The following is an 18,624-nucleotide window of genomic DNA, read 5'->3' on the forward strand; positions in this document are numbered from 1 at the left end:
CTCACTCCCCTGCTCACACCCTCCTTATACAGCTTCCAGGAATGATCTCTGGTTCTACCACCATTTTCTATAAACCTCTTCAACATTGATCCTATAACAACCTCTTCAACACTGATCCTATAACAACCTCTTCAACACTGATCCTATAACAACCTCTTCAACACTGATCCTATAACAACCTCTTCAACACTGATCCTATAACAACCTCTTACTAACGTGTAGGTCTCTATCATATCACCTCCCTCTTCCTTCTATCCACCAGACACTGTAAATTGCATCTTCTCAACCTTTCCTCATATTCAACATTCCAGAGATCAGAAACTACCTTAGTCAGTCGCCTCTGGACCCTTTCCAATATCTTTTTGTTCTTTTGAAAATCAAAGGACCAAACTGAAAACCAGGTGACCAAATCTGTGCATGGTAGTCCATGTTTCTTCATAGTTCATCCTAACTTTACATCATCTGCAAACACCTGAATATCCTTATCCAAATCTTCACCAATATCATTAGCATACAGGTTAAAGAGAAATGATCCTAAAACAGACACCTGAGGCATACCACTAGTGATTTTCCTCTTCTGGGATGTTGCTCCCCCATACACAACTTATGATACCTATCAGACAGCCAGTTTCTGATCTGCACTAATCTAATATCCAACCCCATCTACTCTAGTTTGACATCAACTTATCATGCAGTAATCTATCAAAAGCTTTTGCAAAATCTAAGTATATTACTGTATATCCTTATCCTCTATCCAAGGAAGGAAGCAGTCACTTTATTGTAATAAGTAAGTAGATTACTAAAACATGCCCTCCCTTTAGCAAATCCATGCTCTCCATCAAAGATAATACCATTGTTGTTAACCCGATTCTGTATCCTGGTTCTCACCAGTCTCTCCAACACCTTAACCAACATCTGACACATAGATTGGCCTATAATTTGATGCTGAGTTCTATCACTTCCCTTATGAAGTGACACAACCTTGCCCTCCTTCCATTCCTTTGGAACTCCACCCAGTGCAAGACTCATATTAAATATACTTGACAAACTATGTCAAGGCATGACATAGTTTGTCAAGTATATTTTGTTCACTAACTGAAGTTGCTTATACATTTCTTCATCCCACCATCCACATTTCTTGGCCTATCTGGCCAAGAAATGTGGTAAATATCTGGTCAGCATTCTTATGCTGACCATCCCATACACACATTCACTACTTTTTTTTTCCTGCAACCAATTCATATTATCAATCTTTAATAGAAAAATGTTTCCCTTGGTTACAAAGTAAATTATACTTGCCAAGAAATTATATTCTTGTTTAATCCTTTATCCAAGTATCCTAATTATAAGTTTATAGGAATCCTAATTATAAGTAGCACTCCTGATGTTAATTCTCTTCAGGAAGATTTGAATAGACCTGTGACTTGGGCAAAAGAGTGGGGTTGTAGTTTTAATATTAATAAGTGCAAGGTTTACATTTTGGAGTGCAGAACTATAAGGCTGTGTACTATATCGATGCCATACTGCAGGAAGTGGATGAGATTTGAGAGGGCATATTGCAAGTATTGAAAAGACTGGACATCTATGATAAGAAGTACTGTAACATGTAGGGATAAGTGGTTGTGCCACTGTATAAAGCACTGGTCAGACCACACTTGGACTATTGTGCTCAAATTTGTTCACCTGGTTTTCAGTGTGATGTGGAAACACTGGAGAGGGTCCAGAGATGAGTGACTAAGACAATATCAGGACTCTGGAATGTTGGCCATGGAGAGAGAAAGGTAGAAGAAATGTGGATTACAGAGTTTGGTGAATAGGAGGAAAAGAGATGATATGATAGAGACATTTAAGCTGGTGAGAGGACTTTATTGGATTAATCCAGATGGGATTATAAAAAGAGTAGAAGGTGAGAGGAGAAAAACCAGAGGCTATCCCTGAAAGTTATGTAAGAGGGGAGTGAAGAGCAGATTTTGTACATGGAGAACAGTGAGTGAATGGAACACATGACAAGAATGTGTTGTTAATGCAAGGAGTGTTAAGGATTTTAAGATTCAGTATGATAAATATGTTGCCAGTTGAATGAATCTCCCATGATAAGCCTGCCAACTCCATGGAGGGTGCAATAATAATAATAAGCAAAAAAAGGTTTGTGCATGAAGTATCTTCACAACTGGACTTCATATCAATTACCTACGTACCCCACCTTTCGGATGTGTTTTGCATTCAGACAATGTTTTTCGGTTTTGCTCCCATTGATGATATTTTATATGTTTGTTTGGGAGTTGACTTGGGATCCCTCTCATTCTCTGATGGAGCAGTAGGCCCTTGCACACTGCCAGGCTTTGTCTGCTGCTGCTGTGCAGAGCTGATATGAAGTCATCAGACTCTATATACAAGTAGCCTAGATGAAAATTAGTACCACTTAAAATTTTAAGTGGCACTAAAAAAACTTTTAGTACCACTCAAAACATACAATGCTTTTCAATTATAATTTATTTATCTTTTCTTCAACATGTCCATTTTCCTCTTACCTTTTGCTGAATCACAAACACAAGGGATCTTTTACATCTACTTTCCAGACTTACCAAATAAATATTTACAAATAAATTACACAAAATTTGGACACCCCTTTAATTATGGAAAAGAGATGTAAAATATCTTGTTAAGTTTTTTTTTTTTTTTTTTTTTTTGGGGAGGGGGGGGGCATGTCAGTAATAATTAAATCCATTTCTTATTCATGTGTTACAAGCATCAAAAGTAATATTCTTCATATTTGTATCCCATACTCCACTTCAATAATTAATAAGTATCGATTACCTCTCATATTCATTATTTAATTTATCAAGCCTCTTCTGAAGTACAGCAGCTTCTTTGTGACCATCTCCAATAAAATTATTAGCTTGGTTGTTTAGTTTCCGAATTGTTTCTCCCTGAGAGCTAATATGAGCTTCCACTAGACTATGCTTTTGTAGCAGATCTTCTACTGCCAAAAGATGCCTTCCATAATCATCAGAATAAAAGCTGCCCTTTATTAGTTAAAAAAAAAATTATATGTATGTTTAATCCATTTATATAATTATGTTGATATAATTTGATTAACTGTTATCTATACAGACAACATATTAGATTCAAGTAATGAAGATTAATCTAATTATCAATAAAAATAAATAAATAAATAAACTGATAAAGCCTCCTCCATAAGCACAGAGGAATGATTTTTTTTTTTTTTTTGTGAAAACGAGCTAGATTGAAATAATGTTCAATAGCTAAATGCACAATAGCTGACCTTATATGAAGGTTGCAAGATTTTCCAGTTCAAAAACTGGGATTATCCCCCCCCCCCCTCCCTGCCAAACACAAACACAACTCAATTATGAAAAAATGTGCATAACCATCCCATCTTAATAAAAATTAGGTCTATATTTTAAGCTGCTATTGTTTTGGAATTACAGCTGATCCCTAGGATCCTGAATTGATAAAGATGGGTACTGAAGATGTTAGAAGAAGATTATTACTCAGAAGGAAAGTAATGACAAATTTAAGCAAGATCTTTAAAGATATTAGCCTCACAACAAAAAATCAGAATCGTGAAAGCAATGGTATTCCCTGTGGTACTGCATGGATGTGAAAGTTGGATCCTGAGAAAGAGTGAATGAAGGAAGATATATGCATTTGATTTAAGGGTTTGGGGACTCTTACTAAAAATACCATGGACTGCAAAGAAGCAAACCAATAAAGTCAGACTGCTCCCTCAAAACAATGATCATCGAGCAAAAGCTGTCATACTTTGGACATATTATGCAAGAAAATGACAGTCTGGAGAAGATTATATGCTTGCTAAAGTTGATGGAAGCAGGAGAAGAGGAAGACCAAGAATATGATGGATGGATGTAGTTAGAGAAGCAACTAGAATGCATCTGGAAATTCTGAAAGATGTGGCCAGTGACAGATCTGAATGGAGAGCGTATCTTCACAGAATCACCAGGAGTCGAAAACGACTCGATAGAATATAACAACAAACTGTGGAATGGGAATGTGTGGAATGTATCTATCACATATATTTATACTGAAATCCCTTACTATCTTTTATGTTTCTACTTATTTCCTCTGATCCATCTATTTGAACTTTTAAAGACCACATTCCCTCAATCTGTGATATATACAATTTCATAGGTAAGTTATCATCTGAGTCACCTGTTTCCTGATCTTAACTCTCTCTCTCTATCTCTCGGAATTAAGGTGACCATATCTGCACATAGTGGTCCAGATGTAGTTTTATCAAAGCTTTGTAAAACAGAGAGAATAACATCCTTCTTCTTACAAGTGAGTATTCTCTTTAACAGTGCAATTATCCAATGCAATAACTTAACCATCGTGGCAATGTGGTTCCAAAACTTGTATTGTTCACTATTCACTATAATTCCGAAGTCTCTTTGTCTGTGATGTCCTTCATCCATAATGTATAACCTGACATTTAGAAACATTAAATTGATATCTATTAACAACTGCTCACAGAATTAGACTGTTTAAATTAGCCTGGATTCTGTACTGAATATTATTTGAATGTTAAGTCAGGTGTTGCAACAAGGGTGTACATTATCTCCACTGTCATTCATCATCTGTGTGGATCACATTATGAAGGAAAGCAATATTAAACCTGATATCAAAATCAGAGATGTTAATCTCAGATCTTTACTTTATGCAAATGATGTTATACTCTTAAATAAATCAAGGACAAATATGCAGGATTCCCTGACTAAATTGAATAACCGTTGTAACAAATTTGGTATGAAAATCAGCAATAACAAGACAAAGACAATGAAAATCGGCAGAAACATTGAACATATCAACTGCATTGTGAATGCAGAACCCATGGAACAAGCAAAACATTCCAGATACTTAGGCACGATTTTTAGTGAAGATGGTAAATTAAATATGGAAATAGACAACAGAATCAACAAAGCTGGTATGGTGGGAAATCAATTGAATAAATTCATATGGAACAAGAGAGAGATTAGTCAAAACACTAAACTAGCTGTATACAAGACTGTTCAAACCAATTTTAACTTATGGATCTGAGAGTTGGGTTAGAAATAAAACTCTTGATTATAGACTGGAGACTACAGATATGAGTGCTGAGAAAGATTAGGGGGACTGAACAGATAGCATCATGGCCATATCATATAGCCATGGCCGCTGAGAGGGGGTGACAGCTGAGACTTTTGTCATGGGCCCAGCATTGAAAAGGGCCCGACATGTCACATAACTGTGTTTATAATGCATGGTTTTAATTCTCATAATAATACAACAGTGATAAATAATAATGGCATATCGAGAATGACACTGTGTTTTGTTTTAGACAGCCATCTGTCTAAAACAAAACGGCGCTCTTTAGCTCGCCGTGAGTGTATAAATTGGCAATTAATAGTTGTTAAAGGACTAAAATCTGAATCCGAGTTAAATGATATGATCAAGTTAATGCCAAAAGATTGTAAAGGTAGAAAATTTTCTTCATATTTACTTTATTCTCAGTTATCAAATTGCCGTGATCAGTTAGTTTGAGGCTGGTTATGCTGGAGTTCAAGCAAACAAGCCTTATATTGTGTTACCTGCCTATTATTTAGTAATGATACAAAAAGTAAACTTGTCAGTGATTTAAGTAAATCAGAAGGGTTTTGACCTCTAACACAAAAGTGGAAATGTTATATACACGTTTGCCTCATCATGAAAAATCGTGATCTCATAAAGAGTGCTACTCATCTTGGAGGCAATTAGAATGATCTCTAACTGATAACGAAGTAAACAACAAAATGGAAATTTTAGTTATTAACGAAACAAAAAAATTTTATAAATTGCTTAAAAGGTTGCTTCATGTAATTTTATTTTTAGCGTCCAGAAATTTATAATTTTGTGGTGCTAATCAACAAATTGGTAATCCACATAATGGGAACTTTCTGGGGATATTAGAATTAGTTACGCATTATGATCCCATACTAAAAGAACATTTACAAAATGTAAAAGAATCTCAAAACACTGGCCAACGACTTCAGGCCCATTATTTATTGTGGCAAACTGAAAATGAATTCATTGACATTTGCAGTAATTTTGTATTAAACAAAATTTTAAGAGAGAGAAAGAAGTCCATTTATTATTCAATAATTTGTGACTCAACTCCAGATTCGTCACATATCAAACAAAATGTTTTAATACTATGATATGTTTTCAGAGATTCTTTAACTCAAAATTGGATAATTCTTGAAAGGTTTATAGAATTTCTTGATTTTTATCATAAAACTGGAGAAGAAATAGCAAAAAAATTATTAGAATGCTTCAATCAACTAGAAACTGACATACAAGACTGCAAAGGTCAGGGATATGACAATGCTGCAAATATGAGTGGAAAAATAAAAGGTATTCGATCTTTTATTGAAAAAGAAAATGAAACTTCTCTTTATTCCCCATGTGCAGCACATTCACTGAATGTAGTGGGTGTAAATGCAGCTAAATGTTGTTCGGAAAGTACAATATATTTTGGAAACTTGGAGTGTTTATTTGCATTTTTTAGCTCAAGCCCAATGAGATGGCAAATTTTATTAGAAAAAACTGGCTGTCCTCTTCATGGTCTATCTCAAACTCGCTGGAGTTGTAGAATCGATGCGGTTAAACTGGTTGCTCAGAAGCTTCCAAGTGTTTTAAAAGCTTTAGAGGAAGAAATTTTGACCGGGAAATTATCAAATGAAGGTCATTCTGAATCTGTTGCTCTAAAACGATATTTTTCAAGTTTCAAAGCAATACTTTTTGCAACAATTTGGTTTAAAATTTTAGCTTCCATTGATAACGAAATAAAATATTGCAATCTAGTACTATATCAATTGATATTGCAACAGCAAATGCTGTTGCAATATCAATATCTCTTCTGAAAGAACTTGAACATTTTAGAAAAAGTGGCAAGATGTTCTCTCTGAAGCTACAGTTGTTGCAATTGAATTGGGTATAACTCCAAATGTCAAAAAACGGTCGAAAGCAAAGAGAATAAAGCTAGCAGATGAAGAAAGTGCAGATGGGGATGATACACAAGGACATTTTAAAAGAACTGTATATTTTGTTATACTGGATACAATTATTTCGCAACTTCACATGAGTTTCACATCTTTAAAAAACATTCAGAATTTATTTTCACCATTATTAAATTTTCAAACAATGAATCATCAAGAAATTTCTGACTCGTGCAATAATTTAATAAATAAATATTCGAAAGACTTAACATCATCTCTGAAAGACGAAATCTATCACATAAAAAAGATTTGTAATGCCATGTTTAAAGATGTTATACCAGGACTAGATTTATTAAATACCAATTATAAATTTCAACTACACGGTGTTTTTCCTGAAATATGTACTTCAATCAGAATTTTTAGCACAATACCAGTAACAGTTGACAAAGGTGAAAGAGCGTTTAGTAAACTTTCAGCAATAAAGAGCTTCTGTAGATCATCAATGCTTCAGGAAAGATTAAACAGCTTAGCTTTGCTATCAATAGAACATGACCTGGCAATGAAAATTGATTATGACAAGATGATTAAAGATTTCGCTAACCATAAAGTGAGGAAGTGGATGAGGCAATAAAAATTCTCTTTTTATTTAACGTTTGTATTTTGTATGGAATGTAACGTATCAAATTTTGAATTTATTGTACACTTTTTTTTAAATAAATGTTTAATGTTTTATATGACTTTTTTTATTAAACAAAAGTGATGCACTTTTTTTAAGTGGGGCCTGGACCACAGACTTATCACGGGCCCAAAGGTTTCTCTCGGTGGCCCTGTTGTTAGCATTCAGGAATGTGTTAGCAGAGCTAATCTCAGGTGATATGGCCACTTAAACAGAATGGAAGAGGAAAGATTAGCTAAACAAGTGTTCTTTGCCATCCTGACAAAGAACACTTGTTTAGCTGGTCCTTTTCCTTTACCAGGAAAAAGACCCAGAGGAAGACCAAGACATAGATGGATTGATACAGTAAAACATGCCTTAGAAGAGAGAAATATAAGAACTGATGATATTGGAATGTTGGCAGATAACAGGCTAATGTGGAGGAAATTTGCTGATAAGAAGTTAGCAATGATGTAACTGTTCATATAGTACTATCATAAGATCTACTATCACCCCCGAGGAGATGTATCAGGAATTTGATGATGATTATATAAATATATAAAGGAGGCCTAAAGGGATGCTGCAGTTTCTATATATACTAATGCCAGAAGTAGTAGGATCAACAAGGGGGAATTTTTGGCACTGGATAAAGGATTATATATATATTTATATCATGATGATGATATAAATATATAAAAGGGCCTAAAGGGATGCTTCAGTTTCCATATATGCTAATGCCAGAAGTAGTAGGATCAAAAATGGGGAAATTCTGGCAATGGTAGTGCAACCGTGTTATAGGTTTCAGTGAGACTTAATTAACGGCAGATGATGTCGTTATAGGAGTAGAATGTGAAGGGTTTAATATTTTCAGGGAAGATAGGATAAGGGCACTGCTAATGATAGTGGATGAATTGCAGCCCAAAAGAATAGGGGATAGGTAGGAGGGTGGCTGTTCATTTGAAGCTGTCTGGCATGAGATCAAGGCCAGTAAGACAAAATATACAGTTGGTTGATGCTATAGGCAAGGTGGTTCCATAAATGATCTGGAAGACATGCATGGACAAATTAGTACGAGCGCAGGTCAAGTAATTGTTATGGGGGTCTTCAACTATGGAGATATAAATTGGAAGGAAGAAAGATAACATGGCAAGAAGGAAATGGAATTTATATCCCTAAATGAGAGATAATTACTTGAGGCAACATGTGACAGAGGGACTAGGGGTATGAGAGTACTGGCCTGGTCACAGGATCAGAAGAGGTATCTGTAACTAAGGTGGCCACATTGCCTCCAATTGGAGAAAGTGACTATGCAGTCTTGACTTCAGAGATTGTAAAAAATGAGCAATATTCTGTTAAGAAGGGGTGTATATGGAACTACAAGGCAGATGATTATGACAAGATTAGGAGAAAATTAGGAGAAAGTTCAAAGCTGTGTCATGGCATTAAAACCTTGTAAGGGAAGGATGATAGTAGTGCATGGGAAATAGCTAAGAGACATCTAGAGGGAGCTATATTAAATTGAATACCTAATGTGAGGGTTAATCAGGTAGTAGTTAGATGGATGAGTTATATCATTAAGCATGAGCTGCAGATGAAGAAAATGCTGTGTGTGTGTTGGGGGGGGGGATGTATAAAGAGAAAGGTGACCAGCAAGGCAAGGGAGGCAAAATCAGATTATGAGAAGAATCTAGCTGAGCAAGCAAAAGGAAATCCCAAAGAGTTCTTTCGTTATGTGCCAAGTAAGAGAAAGAATGACTATGGAAACTTAACCTTAATGAGTGCTGACGGTGACGAGGTGACAGAAGCATATAAAATAGTTGAGTTACTGAGTTGCCACTTTGGAAAAGTATATCATCCAAGTGAGGTTATGCTGTAACATCTGCAACAAATAATGTGGGAACAGAGGTGGATGAATTAGAGGTTCTTACGATATTACTCAATTTCAATGTAAATACAGCTGATGGTTTAGATGGGATATCAGCTCAGGTTTTGTGATAATGTGCGAGAGAACTGCTATCCCTCTGACTAGGCTGTTTAATTTAAGTCTCAGCTCTGGCAGAATTCCAAGGGAGTGGAAAGAGGATAAAATAATTACCTTGATTAAGGGAGGTTCTAAGACTTCAGCAGCAAATTATGTACCAATCTCAGGTGTGGTGGTAAAAAGTACTAGAATAATTGGTTAAGAAAAGAATTCAAGAATAGATGGATAAGAACATGACACTCTATGAAGAGTAACATGGCTTTGTGAAGGGGCTATCATGCCTTAGTAATTTACTAAGTTTTTATAATAGAGTGATAGCTGAGTTGGATAAAGGAAATAGCTACACAATGCTGGATTTTGCAAAGGCATGTGACCGAACACCACATGGAACTCTGTTACACAAATTAGAACAGTGAGAACAGATATGATACTGGTTATGTGGATAAGAGGGTGGCTGCTGGACAGATATCAAAAAGTGATATATGGAGGGAAAGAATCAAGGCAAAAACAGGTGACTAGTGGTGTGCTGCAAGGTTCAGTGCTGAGACCACTAATGTTTAATTTGCATATCAACAATATAGAAAATAACCTGGAAGGAAATATTCAGTTGTTTGCTAATGATGCAAAATTAGGTAGAGTAACAGTGAATGAAGAATTGACATCCATTAGCAAAAAATAATGGATGTCAATTTACTGTGGAGAAATGTGAAGTTATGGATTTTGGGATAAATAGATTACAAGCTGTGTAACCACATTGATGCAACTCTACTCCAGGAAAGAGATGAAGCTAGGGATTTATGATGGTGGTGGTAGACAGCGAGTTGAAGTTTAGAGGACATATTGTGAAGGTTGCTAAGGTAGCTCATAAGATTACTTGGATATTGAAGAACACACTAAGAAGTAGAGATAAGGAAGTTATTATTCCTTTTTATAAGGGTATTACTGTGCTCAGGTCTGGTCTCTGGGTTTCTTGGGGATGAGGAAGTTGTGGAGAGGGTTCACAGGCAGCAACCAAGTGAGCATTCTGTGGAATGTTCTCTATGAGGATAGATTGAGGGTGTATGGACTGCAGAAGTTGGTTGATAGGTGGAAAAGAAGAGATATGATAGAAACATTTAAGTTACTTAAAGGGTTTATAGGATCGATGCAGGGAAATGTTTAAGCACTTGGCTAGAGGGTGCATCACATCACAAGAGGTCATTCCTGGAAGTTGAGTAAAACTACAGTTAGTAGGGGCGTGAGGACTACATTTTTTTTGCTTAGAGAGTTGTGAAAATATGGAATGGGTTGCCAGAGTCAGTTATTAGCGCTTTGTCTGTTAATGGGTTCAAGGAGAAGTATGATAGATTGTGTGGATAGTTTTCGGTCTATTTTGGGACTCCCATGATAGGCCTCCCATTTATTTATTAATAATTAATAAATAAATATATATATACATATTCTATATATATAAAAGATAAGCCGAAAGTTTTTATGTCACGCTTTTGTCTTACCAGCTCTTACCGGTAAGAGCTGGTATATATATATTTATACTGCTTTATGTATTCTGTTTCACCTCATTCTCTTACATAAGTTTTTGTTTACTGAAGGATATCAGATGACAAACATTTGGTAATTGTAAAATAATGCATTTACTGAAAAGAAAATGCTGAAGATCAATTAGAAGTGGCACATAATGCACATTTATAACAACTAAAGCAGCATAAGAAACAAGCAAAAGAAAAAATCCAATTCTAACCTGGTTAGCATTCATTTCAGTGAGCAAAGTAATTTTAGTAAGGCTGTTATCATATCTTTGAAGCTTTTTTATGTGTAACACAGGAATGCAGACATCCATATCCAGTTGACAGAACAGGATTGGTAGCTCTTATTCTCAGAGTCAGCTATGTCTGTCAAATCAGGTGCATAAACCTTGTTTTCCTGTTTGCTAGAGAAAAACCTGAGTTAGCAGGAGAGGGCAAAGGAATGCCTTCTCTGTTTATGATACTAGCTAATTCAGCTATGCCTGAATTTCAAAATAAAGAACGTTAATTTATTATCAGTAGTGTCACTGCGCCAGGAGACAACATTAGACCATCTGGAGTAAAAAAAATGCATGAGCTGTACAAATTACCAAATTTTTACTCTATATCCAATTAAATTTATACATGACCTACTACCAATTATGTATACTCTCCATTCATTACAAAAATAAATAAAAAATGTAAACATGAGATGATTAAATGCTAAAGAAAAAAATAACTTACTTCCATGTCTTTGATTTCTGTTGTTATTGTATCAATTTCTCTAAGCATACCCATTAAGTTACTGAGATTTGTTAATGTTGTTCTATGTTTCTTCAAAAGTTCTAGAAGTAATTTCCACCTCAACATAATTTCCTGTTCTCTGTAAACAAAGTTTTAAAATTACTTAGAACAAAAACTGTTCGCTTATTTCTTAGCATACCACTTTTAAAATTATGAGTGAATTATGATACCACTATATATATTTTTTTATGCTGTACTTAACCAGAGTAAAACAAGTTAACAAGTTAAAAAACTTAACAAGTAAAAAATAAATAACATAAATTAAAACAAGCAGAACAGCATATTATATTGCTTTTAAATTACTAGATGTGAATATCAAGGCCAAATAAAAATGAGTTTGAAATTCTAAAAATGTGCTATAACTGATGCAAGTGTGAAAATTGGGAACTTTGAAATAGAGAATGGAAGCAGACCAATTTTCACACTTGCATCAGTTAACTGATTCTGCTGAGATTAATCGTTATCATTCTGGATTTTTGATGATTAATTTTTATCTCGATCTCTTGGTTCTCAACATGATATATCATTTGCATTTACTATGACCACACTGATTTATTAGCCTTTACTGACAACAATCAGATAATGTATTCCAGAGCTGAGATAAAAGGCACTGGAGCTAGACTATCCCATCCCATTCTCCCTTTTATGTTAGGCTGAATGGCCTGGATTTTCCAAATAACTTGGCTTCTTATAAACCTGATTAATTCTATCTGATTGATTAGCATAGACCTAATTGTTATGTTGTAAACTGCATCTGTTCTTCTGAACAGCTTGCCTGTTTTATGGGATTAAAACCAACCCTAGCACCTCCATGTGAGACAGACTAACTGACCTTCGGTTGAAAAAGTCCTGATAAAGGTTCTTTACTTTGCAGCCAAGATTCAAATCCAAATCTTTCCAGCCAAAGAACATCATCAATACCAACTGAGAGCTACAGGGGGTCTAGCTAGAATATCTTATTTTAATCCTTGAGTGTGAAAAGGGATATGTTAAACTGTTTTGTATTTTAACCTATGCTTCTGAGTTATCCTTAGTTAATTTTGTAAGTCTTACTAGCTTATCTGGTATTCCAAAGTGTATCATAATCTCACATAATTTTTCTCTATATAATGCTGCCATATGCTTGTTGTAAATCGACAAAAATTTGATGAATATTTATAACAAACTTCCAAAACTATATGATCTTCATGTTATTCATGTCATTACTATAATATAATTACATGTAATTACTGTAATTCATGTAATTAATGTAGAACAATATATATATATATATATATATATCTGATCAATTGTAACTTGCCTTTTCCTGCTTGGCAGATGCCAACTGCCCTCTCTATAATTCTCTAACGTTCTCAAACCAATTTATAATTATTTTTATATATCAAGCAAATTAGACTTTTTCCATTCTTCTGACATTCACACTTTCTTTTATGTGGTTAAATCATATATTTTGTCTTCTAGTTTCCTTATTTAGTCAGCAGATGCCCTAAATGAATACAGATAAAAGTGGAAGAGAGCTAAGTAATGTGTAAAAGTAGCTTAACAAAAGTTATGGAAAGACTGGTGAGAATATAGAAAATAAATATCAAGAAGGTGGCAGTAGGATGTTCTGGAAGTTATTGAAGAAGCTTAGAAATGGAGGATAGAGAACTGTAAAAGGAATCGAAGATGATAACGGTGTCATGAAAACTGAAGATAAGCATATCCTAGATGTCTGGAGTAATTACTTTGAAAGACTTAAATGAACCACGCAGTGACAGAACCATACTAGAAAATTTTCAAGAGGAATGCAAAGAGGAGTACATATCAATACTTGAGATAGAAAAACCCGCCTAAAACTTGAAATTGCAAAGGCAGCTGGAGTTGGGGGTATAAAAGTTTTGCAATGGCTACACTGCATAGTTCAGAGTGCCTGGACTGAAGGTTGAATCACCAATGATTTGGAGTAGAGCTCTCATAGTACATATCTATAAAAAGAGAATAAAACTGAATGTGAGAATTACAGAGGAATTTCTCTACTACATGTTCCAGGTAAGATTTATGCAAGCATAAATCTTGAAAAGAGGTTGAAAACCATTGTGGATGAGAAACTTGAAGAACAAGCAGGGTTCAAGAACAGAGGTTTGTCTTGAGCCCTGTTAGGATTGAAGGAAATACAGGAAGATGGTTTGATATAAAATCAGGGGTAAGGCAAGGATGCACATTATTTCCACTCTTATTCATCATTTATATGGATCACATTATGAAAGAAAGTGGCATCAAGCCTGATATTAGAATTGGAGATGTCAAATTTTGCTCTTTGATTTATGCAGATGATGTACTCCTAACCACATCTAGTGCAAGTCTCCAGGACTCACTAAATAAACTGAATAACAACTGTAGCAAATTTTGCATGAAAATCTGCAATAAAAAGACCAAAAACTATGAAAATAGGCCGGAGCATAGAAAACTTCAGCTGCATTCTGAATGGAGCTCCTACAGAACAAGTAAAATATTTCAACTATTTAGGCTCAATTTTTAGTGAAGATGGCAAATTAAACATGGAAATGGACAACAGAATTAGAAAAGCTGGTATGGTGGGTAGCCATAAATTTATAAGGAATAAGAGAGAAATTAGCCAAAACAACAAGCTAGCAGTATACAAGACAGTGTTCATACCAGTTTTAAGTTATGCATCTGAGAGTTGGGTTAGAAATAAATCATTTGATCAAAGACTAGAGACCACATATATTAGGGTTTTAAGAAAAATTTAGGGAATGAACCGATGGCATCAATGGCAGAATCATATTAAAAATGAAGATATTAGAAAGGAACTTGACACTATTAGCATTCAAGAATGTGTAAGTAGAGCTAATGTAAAGTGGTATTACCACTTAAACAGAATGGGTGAGGGAAGGTTAGCAAAACAGGTGTTTGATGCCAAGATGGCAGGAAAGAAACCCAGAGGAAAACCAAGGTCTAGGTGGATTGATACGGTCAGAAGTGTGCCTTAGAAGCATGAATGTCAGATATTACAATATTGTAGTGGTCACAAGTAATAGATTGATTTGGAGGAAACTTGTTGATAGGAGATTATTAATAATGTAAACTTAACAATGTAGTGCTGTAATAGCAACCTGAACACCCTTTTGGGGTACAAATCAGGAAATTGATGAAGAAGAAGAAAAAGTTTCCTTATTTCTGCTTTCAACAACTCTGTAATAATTTATCTATTTCTGAGAATTTGATATTCCTGAATAAATGTACTACATCACATCACTCAGTCTCCTTGCCACTCTATGTAATTGAGTAGCCAGCTTTCTCTCTGGTCATCCTCTGCAAGTCATGGTAGATGACTCCTTCTCTTTGAGCTTCACCACCAATGCTGGAGTGCCTCAAGGCTGTGTCCTGTCACCTACTTTCTTTCTCCTGTACATAAATGACCTACTCACAATAACCACTAATCCCATCTACAACTTTGTAGACAATAGTACTCTTCACTCATCCTACTCATTTAACAAACCTTACTCTTACATCCCAAGGTACAAGATCTACAACTAATGCCCTAAACATTGATCTACATACTATCCTCCAAATGGGCCAAGGACAACCTTGTTATGTTCAATGTCATCAAAACACAGTCTTGCCTTTACTAGCACACAAGAGATCTCAGCTCACCTACCCTTACCTACAGTAATATGCAGACTGATACATAAGATCAAATCTCTTTGCTTGGACTAACCTTTACCTCCCGTCTTTCCTGACATAAACACATCAGATAAATAGCCTCCTCAGCATCCAAGAAACTTGGTGTTTCCTTTTGTTCAAGTGCCTATTTTACGCCTAACCAACTCTTCGCTTTATACAAATCCAAAATCTGCCCATGCTTAGATTACTGCTCACATTTGGGGTAATGCCTCTAAAACTTCCCTTAAAATCTTTGATGCCATCCAGAGGCATGCAATTAGGCTCATACAGACTCACTTCATCCTCTAACTCACAGGCATAATGTTTCGTCACTGTGTCTATTCTACAAGTACTTTCATGGTCGCTGCTCCAGTAAATTGGCAACCATCACTCCTTCACTTTCTGTTGTACCTGTTAATAAAAGAGCTGCCCAGCACCCCTTTACTGTGCAACTGAAAACACACTGAACCTGCTTCTATTCATCTTCTTTTATTCCGTCTACCTCTGTCCTCGGGAACAGTCTCAAGAAGTATTCCCAAACAATTACAACCTGCAACTCTTCAAAAAAACATCAATAAACTTCTATCTCAGTCTTAGATTTTGATTAAAAAGCAGGTACAAAATTTTCAAATCATGTACAAAGGGGTCACATGGGTAGCACTCAACATGATAAAAGGCAAAAGGCTGTGCTAAGTGAATTATGTTTGAAGGAAGCTCTTTTTGTGAATTATTGGGAAGAGTTATTGGAAAGCTTGAAAAAGGCAGCCACAGAATTACTGATATTGCCAGAGAGTTTGGAATCTCATGAAAGTGGTACTGCTTTCATGATCTAGCATGAAAGTGGTACTGCTTGCCATTGCAAGAATGTTCTTGAAAGGGATAGATATTGCGGTACTAGGGTCATGGTGTGGACAGACATTATGCTTAGTGGATGCACCAAGCTACAAGTGTTGGAAAAAGGGACTATGACTGGTGAACGATATTGCAACAAATGCAATGGAACGCAATAGGCTGGCATATTGCTGATCGAAAAAAACTTATCCTTGCTCTGAAGGAAGAGTGGGTCAGTCTCCCTCAAGAACTCCTGAATCCCTTTGTGCTAAGATGGTGTAACATTGTGAGAGCTGCATTACAGTTTGGGGTGGACTGAAATGTCTCTCCACATAGTTTTCTGTAAACATTGTACATTAATTCCTTAACTACATCCTTATATTTGTAACTTTTGCCAAAAACTTACTGCAATTTTAATTTGTATGAAATTTTTAAACTTTCTCCTACAGTTAACTTAAACACTCTCCTCTTTGCTGAACCAAATAAGAATTACAAATTCTGAAGATAACTTACAGAAAGCTATTTTAAATCTAAATGAGATATCCAAAGATTATGGTATGATAATATCAATGGAAAAATCAAAAACTATGGTCTTTAAAGGACAAGATCCAGCAAGAACTAAAATAGTAATAGATAAGATCTTAGAACAGGTGAATTCATTTAACTACCTAGGATGTATGATCACATATGAAAATGAAAAAGATATAAACGTAAAAATTGCAAAATATTTAAAAATAACAGGTGTGATTAACTCTATATTTAAACCAAACCTAGTTCAAAAACAAACCAGGCTAAAAGTATACAATACATTAGCCCTACCGGTCTTAATGTATGGAAGCGAAATCTGGACAATAAAACAAAAAGATAAACAACAGCAGAAATGAAGTTTATGAGAAAAACTGCAAAGTATACCCTATTTGATCACAAAAGAAATGAAGATATTATGGAAGAATTAAACCAAGAACCAGTAATAGAAAAAATTAAAAAATATAAACATAAATGGATGGAACACGTTCAAAGAATGAAAACAGAAAGATTACCAAAATAAGCCTTACAAGCCATTAGGAAAAAGAAAACCAGGACGTCCTTGTAAACGATTCAACGATGACTTCTAAGGCTGGAAACAGGCCATGCTAGGCCTAAACCCTTGATACACATGATGATGATGATGATGATGAGAAATTTATAACATATTTTTTGTGTAATATAATTTATTAGTATGTTGTCAATAAATTTATGTTCACATTTGGCTATAGTCAGGAAAATATTTTCATATACAGGTAAAAATGTTAGTTTGTCCTTAGATTTTTGACACCAGTGTATTACGTACATAGTATTCTCAGCCTCTAAAATGCTTGGTGTTCTAAACATTACTTCTCTTTCTCTCAATTCCTAACACTTTATGTCTCAGATCCAACAAACGTTGAAGTATTATTGAAGTGGTCATCTACAGCCAATAGGTTGCATATTCAAATTCCATCATAGGCATGGACTGCTTGTGATTTCACTTTTAAGCTGGAGATGAATTTTATCACCTACTTATGGAGCCTGAAATGGTTTGAAAATTTTCCATGTTTGGTCTAAAGCAGGACTTCTAGTTTATGTAAAAATAAATAAAAAAATTTTTTAAATAATAATTAAAAAATCTCACATCTGCTCACGATACTAATATACTATAAGTTTACAATCTTTTGCAAGCAGACATATATAAATGTCATTATATATGATTGTCAGACAAAGAAAAATACAAAAATATTTTGGGAAAATTTGAAGAAAAGAGCAAAGCTAATAATAATTACTATTACTACGGCCAACTCCAGGGAGTCATTAGACTCATCGAGGGAGGCCCCAAATCATATTCATCACAACTATTCAACATTCATACAGTATCTATCATACCTCGCCTTAAACTGATTCACTGTCACAGCATCCACCACAGACTCAGGGAGCGCATTCCACTCATTCACTACTCTAAAAGTAAAGAACCCAGCTCTAACACCTTTACTAACCACACTTTTGCCCAGTTTCCATGGATGTCCCCTAGTCCTCCCACAACCAGCCCTGTTCTCAAAAATATCTTCTGAATTAATTTTATAGAAACCCTTCAGTAATTTGAATGTCTCAATCATATCTCCCCTCCTCCGCCTATCAACCAATTTTTGCAACCCACAAATCCTCAACCTGTTCTCA

General features: G+C 35.1%; 1 protein-coding gene across 1 annotated transcript in view; it reads right to left on the bottom strand.

Moving 5' to 3' along the window:
- The window catches only part of kst (spectrin beta chain, non-erythrocytic 5 kst), a 687,893-nt gene that overhangs the window by 493,308 nt on the left and 175,961 nt on the right, over nt 1–18,624 (bottom strand). The window contains exons 12-13 of the mRNA XM_090398802.1: nt 11,878–12,016; nt 2,818–3,026 (exon numbers count right to left, since the gene is read on the bottom strand). Coding sequence (XP_090254928.1) covers nt 2,818–3,026; nt 11,878–12,016 — 348 coding nt within the window. The remainder of the gene's footprint in view (nt 1–2,817; nt 3,027–11,877; nt 12,017–18,624) is intronic.

The sequence above is a fragment of the Typopeltis vanoorti genome, chromosome 10, assembly GCF_054136105.1.
Source record: "Typopeltis vanoorti isolate ZY-2024b chromosome 10, IOZ_Tvanoo_1.0, whole genome shotgun sequence".
In the NCBI taxonomy this organism is placed as follows: domain Eukaryota; kingdom Metazoa; phylum Arthropoda; class Arachnida; order Uropygi; family Thelyphonidae; genus Typopeltis; species Typopeltis vanoorti.